Source organism: Oryzias latipes, chromosome 23, assembly GCF_002234675.1.
Source record: "Oryzias latipes chromosome 23, ASM223467v1".
Classification (NCBI taxonomy): domain Eukaryota; kingdom Metazoa; phylum Chordata; class Actinopteri; order Beloniformes; family Adrianichthyidae; genus Oryzias; species Oryzias latipes.
The window spans coordinates 3,903,331-3,920,926 of record NC_019881.2 but is presented as its reverse complement, the minus strand read 5'-3'; the positions used below and the strand labels follow the sequence as shown (position 1 = coordinate 3,920,926).

Here is a 17,596-nt window from a genome sequence, read left to right as displayed (position 1 = left end):
ACGAGGAAGCGAGAGGCAACAGTTTGACTCTTTTCTCACAGCTTCTCTGTTCGGTGTGTGCCTCAGAGCAGGTTGATCTTCAGATGCTGTCTACAGTTTTCAGGTATGAAGCAGAGAGTCCACAATAATTCTATCTGCAGTGACTTCAGATCAAGCAACTCCCCCGCCGTGGTTTGCCACCAAACTTCCACATCACTCTCTTTTCTTCTTTTTGAACCATTCCAGGGGTCTGCTCAGACACAGCAATCCGGGCCCGTTTTGGTGACGCCTACGTGTTTGCTACCTGAATATTTCTGCATTTCAGCGTCTGTGAGCTGAATGCTGCCAGCAGCAGTGAAACAGCATGTTGGGTCACGCCTGCTGTGGTGGATTTCTCTTCCTGTTTTTGGAGCAGATGTGGGCGATAAACATCAATAACACAAGCACTGGAAAGAGAGAGGCAGTTCACCAGAATCAGAACACTGTGAGTCTGTGAGGACGTTCAAAACTCAATCCAAACCACCTGATAATCATTTATTTCATTTCAAGCAACACCTCTCTTCTTCCCGGGTTAGGAGGTACACAGGCACCACAGGCTCATACATGCTGTAACAAAGACATGACGCAATGCATTCTGGGCCGCTGGCTGCTTTGGCAGTAGTGTGGCGGGGTGGGAGCGGACACTAAGTCTTTCGTAGGCTGACGTCGGTGCTGCTCAGCAGCGGCGACAGCGACGTGTTCTCCGACGGCTCCTCCCTCTTCAGGATGAGGAAGGCCTCACGGCTGATCCCCAGCAGCTCTCGGAGGCCACAGTTCTCCATCTGGAACGCACAAACACAACCCACCTCTAAAGTCTCTGAACGGCTACGGCAGACAGAGAGGAGCAAGATTCACACATATGCTTTAAAAAACGTGTTCAATATCAACAGTTTGTCCGATCATGTATAAGCAATCAAATTAAGCCTCCCACAGTGAATTAGGCTCGACATCAACAATTCATTGTCTTTTCCCAAAGCTGACAGTGTTGGGTTCACTTTTAGAACCACTTTTTTATGTTCTATGTCAACGACACGGTCAAAATGTCTCAACAGCTAACTTGCACTTTTATGCTGATGACACGATTATTTCTTGTTGCGGATCATCTCTCTTTTGAGGTCATAAAAATTAGGGATGGGCGATATAATTTTTTTTACGTCCGATACCGATAACCCGTATTTCCCCTACAACTGTGTGGCTGATAGCCGATATTTGCCGATACCGATACTTAAGTGTCCACAGGTGTGGCTCTCAAACTGTGGAGCGCACCTCCATGGGGGGGGTGCGAGTCACTGGGTGGGACAAGGCTGGGAAGTGGGGAGGACGACTAATGTTTGGACATCGGAATTTTTTTCGCAGCGGAACACAAACAAACCGCGGTTCGGGACTGCATATCCGCGGGTGTCACGTCACTTACATCGAGCTGATCCTAACCGTGACATTTGAAGACGTAATTATGGTTGTCAACTGCGGTTTAACATCTTAAAATAACGCTAATGCCGCCTGGACGTTGACGCATTTAGCACATGCGACCGGTACAGATTGGAAACTGTGATTTGTTGAAGAATGGAGAAAAGCATGTATAATGGCTAATGCCTCCGCGCCCCCCAAGGGAGGCGTGTCCTACAGTTTGAGAACATACAAAATCAATGATCCTTTATTTAATTTATTAAGGATCATTCACTTGTACACGTCTTCCCTGCGAGGATTCTTTCTCAAATGTTTCTTAGACAACAGTTCTCAATACGACTGGCTGATAGATCCAGCTGCTGATGCGAGCTCTGCTGAGGAGGATCAGTCCATTGAAATCCCGTCAGACTCCACCCTGAAGATGAGGTTTACAGCACAGACACCCCCTGAATCCTGCTGGGTGTAGAGAGAGGGAGCATTCACTCAAAGGGCAAAAGGCTGGGGGCATTCTGCTTCCATTTTACGTTCCATTTTCTGCTGTTACCACTTTGAAAACAAAGCACAGAGCTAGGCTCAATAATGAGCAGGACTTGAGAGTTGCTGCAGTAACAAACCTGCAACCTTGTTTTGAAAAGATGTGTAGCACGAAGCAGGCACATTGCAGCCATTTACACAACTTTGTGTTTCTTTTTGCACATAGGTTCAAATGTTATTAAAAAACAGTCAGGAGATCATGGTAGATTTTGAATATCTGAAATGCAAATTATGCAAATATTGTGCAATACAGATACAGGAACCAATTTATCGCCCATCCCTAACAGGAACCCTGATGGAAACTTTTGAACGTGCAACTCCTGCGGCCTGGAAAATCTGACAAAAAAGTTGGAGACTAATTGAACTACCATTAAATGTCTTTAAGGCCAAACCAACAGAGAATTGCACAGATTACTGTGACCGTCTTGATCACAGTTTTCACTCATTTATAATTCAGTTTTATCTGTCATTTTTTACATTTTTTAAGCATTTTTTCTAGTGGTGTCAAATTATTATGTTAATTGCGATTAATAAATTACAAACTTTCTTGCCTTTTTTATTTGTCTCTATTTTTATCGGGTTAATCTTTTTTTTTTTTTTTTTTTTTTTTTTGCGTTGGATGGTTACTTCCTTAAAGTCTGGCCATGCCTGAAAATGTACACCTTGAAGAGCATTGTCCCGCTTATACCATGCTCACTCACAAAAACATAAAGATTAAGTATCAGAACTTCAATCATGTCATATTTTAAAGTTTAAATTGTTTTTAACGAAAAGAGGAACAAAGCATCATTTCAGAGGGAAAGCTCACCTCTAAATGTTGGATTTTGTTCAGATGAAGCTAAACTTTAAAGGTTGTCTTCTCTCTTTGTCTTCAAAATGATCAAATTCCTCAAACAGGTCAAAGGAAACTATCAAATCCCACCAGGGCTCCAGACTGCGACCAAAATTTGAGAGTGTGCGACTGAATTTTACATCCAGTCGCACATGTGCTACCAGTAAATTTGCCTCCCCCACCCTCCGTATTTTTTTATACATTAAACGTGGAAGGGGCACGTCAATGATCAATGAAATAATCAATGATACGCGAGCGCACACGCACGCAGGCAGACACACACACTCGTGCACATATTCATGAAACGCAAGCACACACTCGCGTGATGCCTGTCTGTGAGGCGGCGAATGCGTGTTAGAAGAATAGGGAAAGCCACTGTGAGTGGCTAAAATGCGTGTAGGGGAGGGGCCTAGAGATAATCGCGCGCGCGTAAACATCTGTGGGAAGGAAACGGAGACAAATATCATCACAACCTGATATGTGCGTCTGAGCTATGAATAAGCGAACTATTGATTCGTTCTTCCGACCTGCGGCTAGTGCACCAGGGCCAGAGTCTACAGCAGGGGTCTCAAACTCGCGGCCTCCAAGATGATATTTTGCGGCCCCCGCCTTAATATGAAAAAGTTCAATTTTAGTGCGGCCCGCCAGTTTGTATGAATGACACTTTTACATTGTCGTGCGCGGAGCTGACCAACCAATCACAGTGGAGTAAATTACTCTTGGGGGCGTGACAATGACAGGGCTTGAAAGCAGGAAACCTGACCGCCCCCTCCCCAGACCACATTAAGGAGTTCCTTACTTTCCTTTTTAGAACGTATTTATTAGTTCGTAATTTTCTAAATACATGCAGTCCGTGCTGAACTTTTCTCTGGGTCGCACAGACCCGGAGGAAGGTTTAGGTTTTGGTCAAGCGCGCGGCGGCGTGTCACCCCCGACCACAAACGGTTTATGCACGGCCGCTAGGTGTCCCACACCTACATGCGTGACAGCTAACGGGGCTGGAACTTTAAATATGTGCGAGTGACAAGATTTAGTCTTAGACACACTGAAAACACGTCGGGGAAAATGCAACGATAGACGTGTTTAAGATGATCCAGCGCCGCGCCTGGATCGTTGGGGAGACCAGGCGGGGAGGGGGGGGGGGTGTCCTTACCATTCAATTTAGTTTTAATATGCCTGTCCCCCTTAGTTGGATATGTGTTATTATATATTTTATATTTATTTGAATGTTTTGTAATGTATTCAGCCTTTTTTTAATCAATTGGTATTTTAAATTATTTTAATTGATCACTGAACTACAAAAACCATCAGGACACATGTCCCATAATGCATTGTTTTGTAGTCTGTAGGGCAGCTTTCAGTCAGTGCAGTGCTAAATTTCCAGCTGTGTCCGGGTAGGTTTGCCCCTTGCTCCCACCCCTTTCTCGTGATATTTTTTTGATGATTGACAGTTGATGTTGGAGCAAAAACAAAAATATCTGTCTCCCACCAGGTGATCTGTGCAGCGTTTTGTCCACCTGGGTGATCTCAAACACGCTTATTGCGCATCTTGGCTGCACTTATTTGGTGTCACCAAGATAAATTTCCATCTGTTTTGTTTAGTATTTGTACTGTCATGACAGCGATGCTTTTGTCAGTTTACCTTCTTGTTGCATCTTCAAAAGTGCAGATTAAAATGTGACACTGAATTAGAAACAGCACATTGTAATCTCTGCATCTATTATTAAAGTATTTATTAGTAATACAGTGGAAATTAGTAGAATTGGTTAGCATGTTGATTTACGGTATGCGCCCCTAAATTTTCTGGTTTTGCCCCTAAAATTTTCAGTTGGGGCCACTGTGCTCCTAGTGAAAAAAGTTAGTCTGGAGCCCTGCTCATGTATTTTCTACTGTCTATGTGTTGGGATAAACTGCTGAATAAGGTCTATCAACACATGTATGGTGGTATATCTAAAAGGTTTGTGTTCATTATTTTTGGGATTGCTCAGGAAAGTCTTCCTACTGTTTTTATTTATGTTTTTGATGAGAGCCCTCCAGAATCCCCCTCAGTGGTGTTAAAGTAAGAACTGAAAGTCTGAAATCGTTTGCTTTGCTCAGCTGCTGTAGAGGAAAGGTTATTAAAAAAAAAAACAACAGAAAATGTCAGTTACTATAGAAGAAAAGTTCAGAAAGCCAGTTTTTGGGTTGGATTTTGATGTCTTACTGCGCCACAATGTCACAACTTTCAATGAAAATACCTCAAAATGAGGATTTTTGAACTACAGGTCAGAATTGATTAATTCCACAAAATAATTAAATTGTATGACAGCACTATTTTTTTATCATGTTTCCATTGTGCTAATGATTTAAACAGACTTGACCAGAACTTCTTTGCTAAAAAGATTTTCATGTAAATGAGAACATCCTAGCTAAACAAAGATTAAGAATATTAAAAAAATAATAGTAGATATTCTCCTCTTAATTCTCTACATTATTCAATTGCTCAGGCTTTAAGGGGAAACACCAGCTACGGTTTCCAGTTACAGAGAGCAGATTTCATCCACCGACACAAACCCAGAACCAGAACCAGAACCAGAAATGTTGTTGGTTTGGACTTCTGCTGTCTCCTGTTGGCAGCATCCCTCTGCAACATGCTGGAAAAAACACTAAAACCCTTTTTCTGTGTTCAAAGGTTGCTTCAATGCAGTTTCTAAAGACTTAATGCAAATGTTTTGGACACATATAAACTTCTTTAGGCTTTGCTATTAGAGACATATGAAGACGGGACGGATAAACTCTGACGCCACCCTTTGGATTCGGAACTGCTGAAGTGACATTGAAAGTCCGGCGGCCATATTGACCAGCATTTTTTAAACGGTAACCCGTTTGCCGCCATAAAAACCTAATAAATGTGAACATTTGATGAGAACTATTCATGAATCCACTGTGTTCTGAAGATGAGCTTGAAGGATTTATTAAAAGAAATTCAAAATTTTTTTTTTTTCAAATGACAAATAATTCAAATGCAATGCATTGTGGTCTGAATTCTCCAAACTAGTACGCATCAGTACACTAGATTTTTTTACAGAGACTTCTGGGAAATTTCAAGGCACTGGATATTGGAACTGTAGAAAAATATAGCAAATGCACTATGTGGTAGTGAGGGAGTTGGACACAACAAAGGTAGGTGAATTTACCCATGAGTCCACTCACCAGATTTCCAAACTCATTGACAAAAGTAGCCCAATGTTCCTGAGTAAGAAACCACTCAGAAAAAGTAAAGAACTCACTTTATAAAAGTCCAAATGGATAAAAATAACCTGTTACTACCTAACCCAACCTGCTGTCAAGGTAACGAATAAATGCATTTATATACAAGCCTTCAGGTTACCTCTAATTGTTTAATCCTCTCTTCGTCCTCACAAACGCGCTCCTCGTCCACCTCTATCGCCTTCCGCATCACAGAGGCCATCTCGTTGATCTTGTCTATGTGTGCCTGCATTTCCTACAAACACAGAGAAGAAATGAGGAAAACTCAAAAAGCTCGAATATTTGATCCAAACAAACACACGACATCAGGGCTGGGCAATAAACGTATTACCTTAAATTTGGGGTTTAAAAAGATTTTTTTGGGGGGAATAAACCTGGATTCTGAATTTTCTCAGCATCCTGCTCACTTTGGCTTCCGCTGTCCGGGGTAAAGTTCAGCTTTTGCCCCCGTTTCTCGTTAAAATGTTAACTAGCTTGTTCCCAAAACAGAAACCGTTTCTTCAGGTCTATGAAACTGGTTTAGTTTTGGGACTTCAGGCATCAAACCCCATGTGTGCAAAACCAGTTTGAAGGCTGTTGCTAACAACATTCAACGCCTGAAGCTGTCGAGTGCGAGAAGATGTTTCTCTTCAGGCTAACGGCAAAACACCTGCCGCACTGATCTACAAACATTTTCACAGCTTGGATTTAGTTGCCCTTCTAAATTTAGGCCATCTTCCTAAGGAGACGTTAAAATGAAACGGTTTTTGTTGGATTTATGTCCTTTTGGGTTCAAATAAGGAATCAAATTTGGTGCCAAAAAATGGGAGATTTTGTTTTTTTGGGCATATTGCTGATAACCTTTGACCTGCTTCATCAAAGGAGCAGGGCGCTCCTTCCTCTCACCGTTGTGTGCTGCTCCTTCAGCTGGGTGACGATGGTGGGGTCGTCCCTCTTGCTGGCCATGAGGAGCCTAAAAACCTGCTCCCTGTATTTGGTCATGATGAGTTCCAACGCAGACTGATGCTCCTCTAAAGATGTTCGTAGCTCTGCATGACAAACACTCACTGGTTTGGTGCTTTATCAAGGTAAAGTGGAAGAACAAATAAAAGGTTCTGAGCCACAGACACTTCCCGACAAACCAACGGACAAACAGCCACCTTTGTTTTCCTGCTGCAGCTCTCGGATCTGACGGTTCTCCTGCTGGATTCCTAACACCAGACTGGAACGAGGCCGATGTCGTGCGACCTGGTTTAGTCCATCAATCTCCTCCTGGTACTGCAAACACAGAATGATACTTCACATCTGGTTTAACAGAGAAAGAAATACTTTTTTGTTTTTCTGTTTCAATATTAGTTTAATATATTGACTTTAAAATAAATGTTTCCTTCAATCTAACTCATGATTTGATCAGGCACTAAGCTCTCTAGTTTCTCACAGCAGAAATAAAACAAAAAAGAGAAAATTTACATCACACTTTTCTAAAAAGGATGCTGCCCCCCAGTGGTCAAAAAGCTTTAGTACAGTTAACTTTGCTTTCAGGAGGAAAATCAATCTATTCATCCATTTTCTTGTATCCCTTTTGGGGTCTCAGGGTTGCTGGAGCCTATCCCTGCAGCTGTTGGACGGAGGCACGGTTCATCCTGGGCAGGACGTCAGTCGGCTCATGAGGAAAATATTTAAAATAAAATAAAATAAAACATCAAAATCCAAGCAGAATCTTACCTGTTTCATGGCTTCTACCCTCTTGTTGAGAGATGTTGTCTGTTCGATTAACATCTCGGCTACGTTGTCATGGTTACGGAGCCTTTCTACCAAGGACTTAGCATCTGCCAGGACTTTCTCTAACGTACAGTTCATGTCTAAAGGGGAAAACATTAAAGTAAAATCGATGAGCAGGACATTTTTTAGAAAATATCAATCTGGTTTTAAAGAAATGTGAAAACTTAAGAAGAAAAAAAACATCGAGTTCAAGTCTGTAAGTAATATAACAAATTGGGCAATTTCCTTCATAAAACTGTTTTACTCTTTTGCTTTCTGTTTGTTCAGTTTTAGTGAGATAAAAACCTAATTACTGTGGTGAGTAATGAACATCTGGAAGTAAAGAGTAGTAGATCCCTGCATTTTTCATTTACTTACACATTAGCGTTAAGATACTCAGCGTCTTACAGATTTAAGATGGAAAGTTAAATGATAGAAAGTGATGTAAACAGTACAAAAAGCAGGGAAATTGGTTTTAAGCAGATTACTTTTTAGTTACAATACTTATCTTAAATCTTTGTTTAGAGTTTAAGGGAATACGTAGCTCCGTTTATGAAATGCACCCATCATGACTGGTTGAACATTCGCTGCTAAGCATCTAATTTTGCCAATGTCGTGTTTGGGTAATTCAGGTTTAAAAACACACTAAATATTTATTTTAGCAGAATTCGATGTATAACTTCTACATCAAGATTTCCTCCAGTAATAACGAGCAGGAGATGCTGCCCCATACCATCACACTGCCACCACCAAACAATGTAACTTTACCGGGTATGACCCTCCTGCTCACCCACTAAAGCAGGATGTTAACGAATGTGTCACAGTTTAAAAGGGGAAAAAAGAGGATGTCGAACTGCAGGAGATTTATGATCATGAAATATACTTTCTTATGACAAAAAAATTAAGCAAGCAGAAACAAACAGCTAATTATGTCTTTGCTTACGTAGTAGTAAAGTAGTTACAACTAACGAAGCTGCTCTCTAAATCCTGACAAATTTTCCAACAAAACATACAAACGTACCTCATAAACAGTGTACCAAAGCATGTAAAGGTGTCTTAATTTAACACTGAAGTGGTCTTACCTGAAGAGTTCAAAGTGCAACCAGAAAATAGATCTTCTTCCTGATATTTTATGTTGTAGCTCAGAATAGCAACATCATGCTTATGCTAACACGAATATCGGATTATACGTTAAACTTAAACTTTGTTTCTTTAAGACATAAAAAAATATACTAAAGTACAAAAAATGAATTTCGCAAAAGTCTCTATGGTATTCAAGTCTAAAATAACAGGTTTAAGGTTGTTGACGGGCTAACTTTCTTTAGCTATCTTGTCTTCCGAAATGACGTCAATTTCTGCGAGATTTTGTCAATGCTCTCGCGATAGTTGACGACGGACTTTTGTCAAATACAGGTAAATATGGCGGACCGGCTAACGCAACTACAAGATGCTGTCAACTCGGTAAAATAAAAATGTTAAATATTTGACAAAAATTGTGATATAGAAAGACTGTCACATATACATTTAAATATGAAATGTGCATTATATATAGGTTTTAATGGAAGTTGTTTCCTAATTTATTTACTGAGGGCGTAACATCACAGCAGCTAACAATGCTAATGCTAACTTAATAAATAGCATTACTTACTTGGTGTTTGCTGAAGCTGTTTGCCAAAATGCTGAAGTAGATTGGAATTAAAGTTGAAGACGCATGAAAGGAAGTGGAAATTATTTAAAAAGGTACCCAAACCAGGAAGTTACCCTATAAATTGTTCGTTTTGAGACTTATCCTAATCCTGCCGGTCAAAATATGCTGTCAAACAAAGTTAGAGTCCCATTTGTTCTTAGCATGCTAGCCATCCTTTAGTGTAGCTCTATCAGGAAACTCCTGAAAGCACTAAGCAGCTTGTTTGCTCATTTAGCTGGAATATTATAGGAATCATGATGTGTGGTGGTACAGGCCAACCGTTCTGTTATTGTTTAGGTCAGCCGGATGACATTTCTTACTAGCATATGGACTAAAGATATACATATGTATATAACATATGACAATATTGAACTTCAGGCACTCCAACCCCTACACTTAATCTTCATGACATTTCGAAATAAATGCCTGAAGGGCATAATACATATGATTACATGAAGAAGGAGCAAAAACCTAAAAATATTCTAACTTACAAGAAGTGTACTACTTCATAATTCTCTTTTCTCTATGAAAGATTTTAACCGTCTTAAATAAAACCAAAATCTTGCTGAAAATGCTTGAAATATTTGCATACAGCCAGATAAAGAATAATGGAAGACAATTATACCAAAAATGTTTTTAAAATGAAATGTTTAATATAATATCCATTCATTTCCAATGAGTAGAATTTCCTGCTGTGCTTTGTTATAATCCAAGCTTGATTGTTTTGACCTTTCTGTCTGTGTTTCAAACATAAAATGAATCTATTCGGGATGTGTGGTGCAGGTCGGCTTCAGCTCGGTCTGAACTGTGTGTTCTGCTTTTGCGTGGGCAGCTTGCAGATCAGTTTTGTAACGCCATCGGTGTTTTGCAACAATTTGCTCCCCCTGCGTCCTTCAGCAACATCCAGACCGCTATCAACAAGGACCAGCCGGCCAACCCCACTGAAGGTTAGTCTGACGCCGACTGTCTCTAAAGACCCACTGGGTCGCCGCCTGCTCTTCACCTTCAGTCCTCGGTTTACAGTTTCAATTCTGAATTTTCACTTTCGGAGTACAGCCTCATTTTACGTTGGGGTGGGCCTTCGATGCCGTTGGATATTGGGACATGATTGATATCAGGGGCTAGACGGGTCATTCTCTGAATTCGGTGCACATTGGTAATTGAAAATCTTACCTAAAAAATGTGTGTTTCTTAACATTACATCAGATTAAGGACTATTTAAACCTCTGAGAAAAGATGTTTTCCCACTTTAGACATGAAATCCCCCAAATTGTTAGAAAGTTTGTCACTGTGACAGTGTGTTTTGTTACGGAGTAGAATATTACGAGGTTGAAGTTGTCACGTGTCTACATTAGCTAGGATATGAAGCTACATATGGCATGAGGAAAACAAGAATTTAATACATATTTCAAAGCAATCGTTAGCTTTTTCCCAAACAATAGTAAATATCATTTATTAATTTAACAGAGTTGAAAGGTTGAGCTTGACAAAGTCAATCTGACAACAGAAACTATGAAATATGGGTAAGAAAGGAGGCTAATACTTACCTGTCTTCAGAGTATGAGCAGGAAAATATTCAGTGATGTCACTTCCTGGCTGCTGAAGAAGTTGGACTGAACTATTATTTTTTTTTAAAGGGGGATTGATAGGCTGTTACGGGTTGAACAAAACTGAGGGACAGGAATAAACGGTGAAATTTCATAAAGATTCATTTATTTTTGTCATACTTCTTTTATTTAAGTGAAACTAAATAGGCATATGTTTATGTTAGCAGAAAAAGCATGTAGTTAGTGGCTGTTTTTATCAGTTTTGCATTAGCTGAAAAGGTAACTTTGGCTTCGTTCATACTGCAGGCTGAAACGACCCAATTCTGATTTTCTTCCCCCATGCGACCTGTATCTGATCTTTTCATGACAGTCTGAACGACACAGATCCCATCTTTTCAAATGTGAACCAGGCCACTTGGGTATGTGGTCCTGAATCCAATACGTATCCGATCTTTTCAAATGCGACCTCCGTCTGAACGGCCAGGCCACATGAATCCGACCCGTACCTCATTGATACGTTCTCAAACGTCATAATTCTGCGTTGAAGTAGGCGGAACCAGAAGATAAACATCAACCATGGCGGACGATGCTGCTGAGACCAGTCAGTGGAAGGGAAGCGAGGTCACCGATTGGATTCATATTTGGGGTGACAGCTCCATTCAGGCCAAACTCCAGGGCTCTTATCGCAACCGGGCAGTTTTTGAAAATATTTCCAGCAAAATGGCCGAGCGTGGTGTTGAACCTTTCCCACCTGACTTTTTTTTCTTTCCGACTGTGGTCGGAAGCAGGGGGGGGGGATCTTCTCCAGGGCTGAAGGAAGATCCTCCTCCGGAATTAACTTCCCCGTTCGGACCCTCAGATTCTCCAGAGCGGGTTAATAAAGAGTCAATTATAGCATTTATTCTGGGGGAAGCCTTCTTTTATTATCGTTCTCCTTCCTCTGTAACACACAACATGAATGCACGCACCCGACACACTTCCGCTGCCCCCCCCCCCCCCATCCCCCCCCCCACACACACACACTCCCTCCGGCGCTCTACGCGCTCTCTCCTCTCTCTTATTACACACACAGTGCCTTCTTAAAATGATAAGATTGTAATTGTGCTGGCTCCTTTGTGAAAATAAATTTAATACTGCCAAAAGAGCTCCTCTGTTGACAACACTGTTGTTGACATCCATTGTTAGCGTTAACTACTTCTGCAAACGACGCGTGTCGTCGTTCACCGTTGAGAACTCTTCTGCGCATGCGGGTCACTTCTGGGTCATTTCATGTTCACACAGGAGATCACAAAAGTTCGCATTTAATTGGAAATGTGAACGGCCTTGCAAAAAAAACAGATTTTTTCAAAAAATCGTAATTGAGCATTAAACCCTGCAGTGTGAACGTAGCCCTTGGTTGGTGGGGACATGCTCATTTGGCTGACCTTTACACCTCAGCAACACATGACATTTTTCAAAACATAATTTTTAAACTATTTTAGTGTGCTGTAATGCAGAAACACGTGGATCCTTCCATTTATTGTTTAAAAATGCATTTTGTGGCTTAATTGATATGAAAATCTTTGAGGGAAACGTGTGGGACTCAAAGCGCACTCATTTCAGAGAATCACCCAGACGCATCACTTCTGCTCCAAAACAGCGTCTGCTGTTGCCACCGCCTGAGTTATCCCTCCTCTGATGTACCAAACGTAGGCAGAGCATCATCTCTGCTCAGAGGAGGGATGACCCAGGTGGCGCGACTGTCCAACACAGAACTAAGAGCAGTGAGTATGAAAAATGCTTCAAGTTGGGTTACTGTCAAACCCATTTTAATCGAGGGCCATATCAGCATAGTGGCTGTCCTCAAAGGGCCAGATGTAACTTATACATGTAACTAAATGTAATGAAAAATAAATGTAACTACTCCTTAATTCTAAATAAGTCATTATTTATTTATTATAACTTTTTAAAGTGACAATTACAGTTGCATAGAAAACATATGTTTGCTTGTAACTCTAGCATAAATCCGTTTAAATTTTGTCAGCTTATTAAAACCCACATAACTCCATTAATGAAGGATCAAACTGTCCAAGTGAATAAAGAAAAATAACATAAAACGGAGCTAGAAAGAGCATTTAATATAGTGTAACATTTTACCAAAAAAGGCTGCACACAGCCTTGCACCCAACTGTTGGTTTGATGACAACAATTTGTCTGCATACACACAAAAGACCTGCAAACACTGAATAATTACAACTGCAGCTACACATAAATGATATGTAATCAACTAAAATACATTTTTATTTTAAGAATTTAAAAGCTTTCATGCTTTCGGGGGGCCAACTATTAAACTTGGAGGGCCACATTTGGCCCGCGGGCCTTGAGTTTGACACATATGCTCCATATGAAAAAGACATTTCAGTACATATATGACAATAAGGTCTACTATAGTGTTAAGTGAGAAGGTCACTAAAGTGTCCCATGCTCTGCCAAACGTTCAAAATGTGTAAAGTAGCGATGCTTTCTAGAGACTGCGCAGAATAGTGACACCTTTCTGTTCAGAAACAGGCGAGGTAGAGCGGCGTGTTGTTGGTGTGGGTTAGGGTCCAGAAAGACTCACTTAATTTACGTTTTTTGCTCAAACATTTGAGCATGAAGGCTGTCGTTACACACAGGGCCTTGCAACAGTATTCACCCCCTTGAATGCTTGTCCCTTTAGTTGCTTTCATAAATCACTCGTGGTCAATAACATTTGTCTTTCCTCACACAAACATTTGCTAGAAAAGAACCTTCAAACAGATTTCTACAAAGTAATATCTAATGAAATATAATTGTTTGCATAATTATTCACCCCCCTTTTAAATGTAATGGTCTAATTCAGTTGAAGTCCATCCAATTAGTCCCAATAGTCTCACAATTAGTGAAATGAAGATCACCCGAGTGGTGTGGTTGTGTCCCAAACCAGCCTATGGAGGGTCCAGGTACTGGTGGAGCGGTATTCCTGGCTACCATTTCCCCGTGAAGACAGAGAAACACTCCAAGCAGCTCAGAGAAAGGGTTGTTGAAAGGTAAAAGTCAGGGGGTGGATACAAAAACATTTCCAAGGCATTGAACATCCCTGGAGTTTAGTGAAATCCATCCAGAAATGGAAGGTATGTGGCACATGTGGGACTCTCCCTAGATCAGGCCGCCCTCATAAACTGAGTGACCGTACAAGGAGGAGCCTTGTGACAGACGCCACCGAGACCCCACCCACCAAGACCCTACGACTAATTTGAAGGAGTTACAAGCTGCTGCTCAGGATGCTGAGACGGTGCATTTAGGGTTCTTTACCGACCAACGCTTTATGGGAGACGGGCAACAAGAAAGCCACAAAGTTCACCAAAAGGCATGTGGAAGACTCCATGACCAGGTGGAAGAAGATACTTTGGTCTGATGAGACCAAAAATTGAGCTTTTTGGCCATCAGACACGACGCAACCCATCCAAAATACACCTTCCCCACTGTGAAGCATGGTGGTGGCAGCATCATGCTGTGGGGATGTTTCTCAGCAGAAGGCGTGTAAAGATGGAGGGCAGAACAAATGCTGCAAAATACACTGAAATCTTTGAGGACAATCTTTATCGGTCTGCAAGAGAACTACGGCTTGGGAGGAGATTTGTTCTCCAGGTAGCAAACGGCAGAAGCTACACAGGAATGGTTTCAAAAGAACCGGGGAAATGTTCTGGAGTGGGCGAGTCAAAGCCCAGACCTAGATCCCATAGAGAATTTGGTGTGAGGAAAGACACATTTTATAGACCAAGGGGGGTTTATGAAAGCGACTAAAGGGACAAACATCCAAGGGAGGGAATACTTTTGCAAAAGACTGTAAGAGAAGTTATTGTTTCCTAATAATACTATGGAATGTCTAAAAGTAGTAATCCAAAGACTTCACTCAATGTAGGAGTAAACAAATAAGTAACTGTTCAGATAAGTGTCGTAATTTATGGAATTATTACCATATACTGATGATTTTCTAATACGACTGTCCATATTTAAAAATAAATGATACAAATTTGACGAAACATAAATGGTGACTAATGAGATACATACTTTGTTACTGAGTAACTGTCCAGACTTTAAGAAAAAAAAGAAAATCTGACTTTCATAAATAAAACTGCACAAATTTCTTAAGTGTGTGAGAGGAATCCTCTATTCAGTGAAAGCTGAAGCGTTAAAATACCAGAAATAACGTAACATTACCTTCTCTACAGTGACTTTTCTTCCTCTTTTTTTATTTTTAGAATACGCTCAGCTGTTTGCGGCTCTCATAGCCAGAACCGCCAAAGATGTGGACGTTCTCATCGACTCTCTGCCCAGCGAGGAGTCCACGGCGGCTCTGCAGGTCAGCATGGTCACGCACCCACACTTCCTCACTGAGCCACAAACTCCAGGAACCACCAGCAGCAAGTCAGGGGGAAAAGTTTGGAGCGTTTACAGCTTCCAGACAGCAGAGGGAGCCAGAGCAAAATCTGGAAAGGTTCCTGCTGTCAGTAGATGAAATCAACCGGCTCCTATCAATTAGACTGATCAAAGTCATTCTCATGGTAAATGATACAGCTGCATAGACTCAAGATTGCTACTATAAAATATCGACTCACTGGGACAAGTTTTTACTGAGAATTCTGTTCTTAGACTAGACTTGGCATGCTCTCTTATACGCTTTTCCTTCTTTTTAGGTATTAAAGTACATAAAAACATTTCTTCAGACATGTTGACACATCTATAAGGAGAAGTCTTTGTTTAATAGTTTTTCTATGGTCTGATGACAGAGCACACATCCCCTTGTGCTGTCTTTTGGGGTCTAGATGACCCAACTCCCAATGTTAGGCACGTTAACATTGGGAGTTGGGTCATCTAGACCCACTAGACAGTGCGCTGAACCTTTTTTCTTCAATGATTTGTGATCTTCACTGGTGTCCATGGATTACATGAAATCTTTCCACCTTTATCCACCTTTGTCATGGTAGGGAGAACACGCCAATGTAAGTAAAGTAAAATAACTCTTTATTTATATAGCACTTTTCACAGAGAGCGACTCACAAAGTGCTTCACAATGTTAAAACAATATAAAATCAGTAGCAATACCCAATAAAACACACACAGGCATAGAAGTAAACAAACAGGCAGAAGTGAACACAAGTAAAAGTCAGCTAAAAGCTCTCCTGAATAAAATTGTCTTAACTTGAGCTTTAAAACACTCAATTGAGTCAATCTGGCGCAGAGTCAATGTAAGGGCGGGGTCATCTGGACCCCACAAGATAGCACAAGGGTAACACTGGATCAGCATGAAGTCTGTTGTAAATATGTGTTTTTCTGAATGGACCATGTGACCCGTCGCCAGGCAGCCAGTCTGCGGCAGCTGGAGGAGGAGAACCACGAGGCGGCCGCTCGTCTGGAGGAGGTGGTTTTCCGCGGCGACATGCTGTTGAAGAGGATCCAGCACGCGCTGGCAGACATCGCCCAGTCTCAGCTGCGCACTCGCAGCGGAGCGAATGGCCAGCCGTCGCCGGCCGAGTCCTGACTGGGTCGGATTGAAGGGTTTTCCCTGCATGGAGGACTGGGAAGGAACGATGGAAAACAGGGGTGAAAATAGGAGTGACAGGATACGGAATGAAACCCTCAAAGTCTCGCTTTGCTGTCAGACCTACATTTCAACTTGCAAACCCCTGCTTTTGTATGTTTTGTCAGTTTTCTTTTGTATATTTATAACAGTGTGTGTTGTTTTTTTATTTGTGGTTTGTCACGAGGGTAAAGTCTTTAATAAAAAAACTCATTTAATTTGGTTAATCTGGTGTTTAAAGTCCCACTAATCTTTTGATCTACTTCAAAGTGTTCCTAGTGGTCTTTTAATTATGATAATGCTGTTTTAGCCAAAATAAAATGAAAAAACTGTCTCGTTTTCAAGGACATAGTTTCTCCAGAGTGGCAGGAGTTCATTAGAAATTCACCTTTGAGCCGTTGGATGGACTGTTGGAGTGGAGCAACCCCCCCTCTTCCCGTCACCCACCTGTTTACACTCTCCCCCGCTAGCCTACAACCTAGCATTAGCGGTGACGATTAGCGGCGAGCAACATCGTAGCTGTCCAGCCGTGCAGCTTAGACCCAGATTCCAGCTCAGACGAGGAAAACAAGGTCGTTCATGGATCCGTTCAACTGAGTCCATCAGAATGGAGCGGAGCTGGGAGCTTGTGGCCCCGCCCAGCTTCTTTTCTACGTCACGAGTTTTATAAAGAAACACTAATTTTCTAAATGCACGTTCTCCATCATGAGAAAAAAGCCTCACGAAGATGTTAAAAACACCGTTTTGATCTGAGTGGCAGCACTTCTTCATTTTAACCACACACGCCTCCGTCTCCTTATATCACAGCCCATCATGAAACGGGTTTGGGCCCGGTGCGTGTCTCTGCAGGTGGGCCGCTTCAGCTGTGGCCTGGGGGTTCAGTTTGTGGTCAGGACGAGGCAGCTGCCCTTCATGTCCTTATGAGAGACGAGGCGCCATCGGTTGAGCGAACTCTGGAAGTCCTGGAGGATAAGGAGCCTCAGGACTGGGAGGAGGGGTCC

General features: G+C 41.6%; 2 protein-coding genes across 2 annotated transcripts; one reads left to right on the top strand and one right to left on the bottom strand.

Moving 5' to 3' along the window:
* Positions 1–493: 493 nt before the first annotated feature.
* Positions 494–9,152, bottom strand: fgfr1op2 (FGFR1 oncogene partner 2). The gene is made up of 6 exons (XM_004082877.3): positions 8,863–9,152; positions 7,745–7,881; positions 7,180–7,297; positions 6,926–7,068; positions 6,162–6,275; positions 494–800 (listed from the first exon to the last, which is right to left on the bottom strand). Exons 2-6 carry the CDS (start codon positions 7,877–7,879, stop codon positions 663–665), a joined length of 648 nt encoding a protein of 215 aa, XP_004082925.1. The 5' UTR covers positions 7,880–7,881; positions 8,863–9,152; the 3' UTR covers positions 494–662.
* Positions 9,153–9,176: 24 nt separating this feature from the next.
* On the top strand, positions 9,177–16,822 carry med21 (mediator complex subunit 21). The gene is made up of 4 exons (XM_004082876.4): positions 9,177–9,241; positions 10,300–10,414; positions 15,277–15,377; positions 16,377–16,822. Exons 1-4 carry the CDS (start codon positions 9,200–9,202, stop codon positions 16,554–16,556), a joined length of 438 nt encoding a protein of 145 aa, XP_004082924.1. The 5' UTR covers positions 9,177–9,199; the 3' UTR covers positions 16,557–16,822.
* Positions 16,823–17,596: the final 774 nt, after the last annotated feature.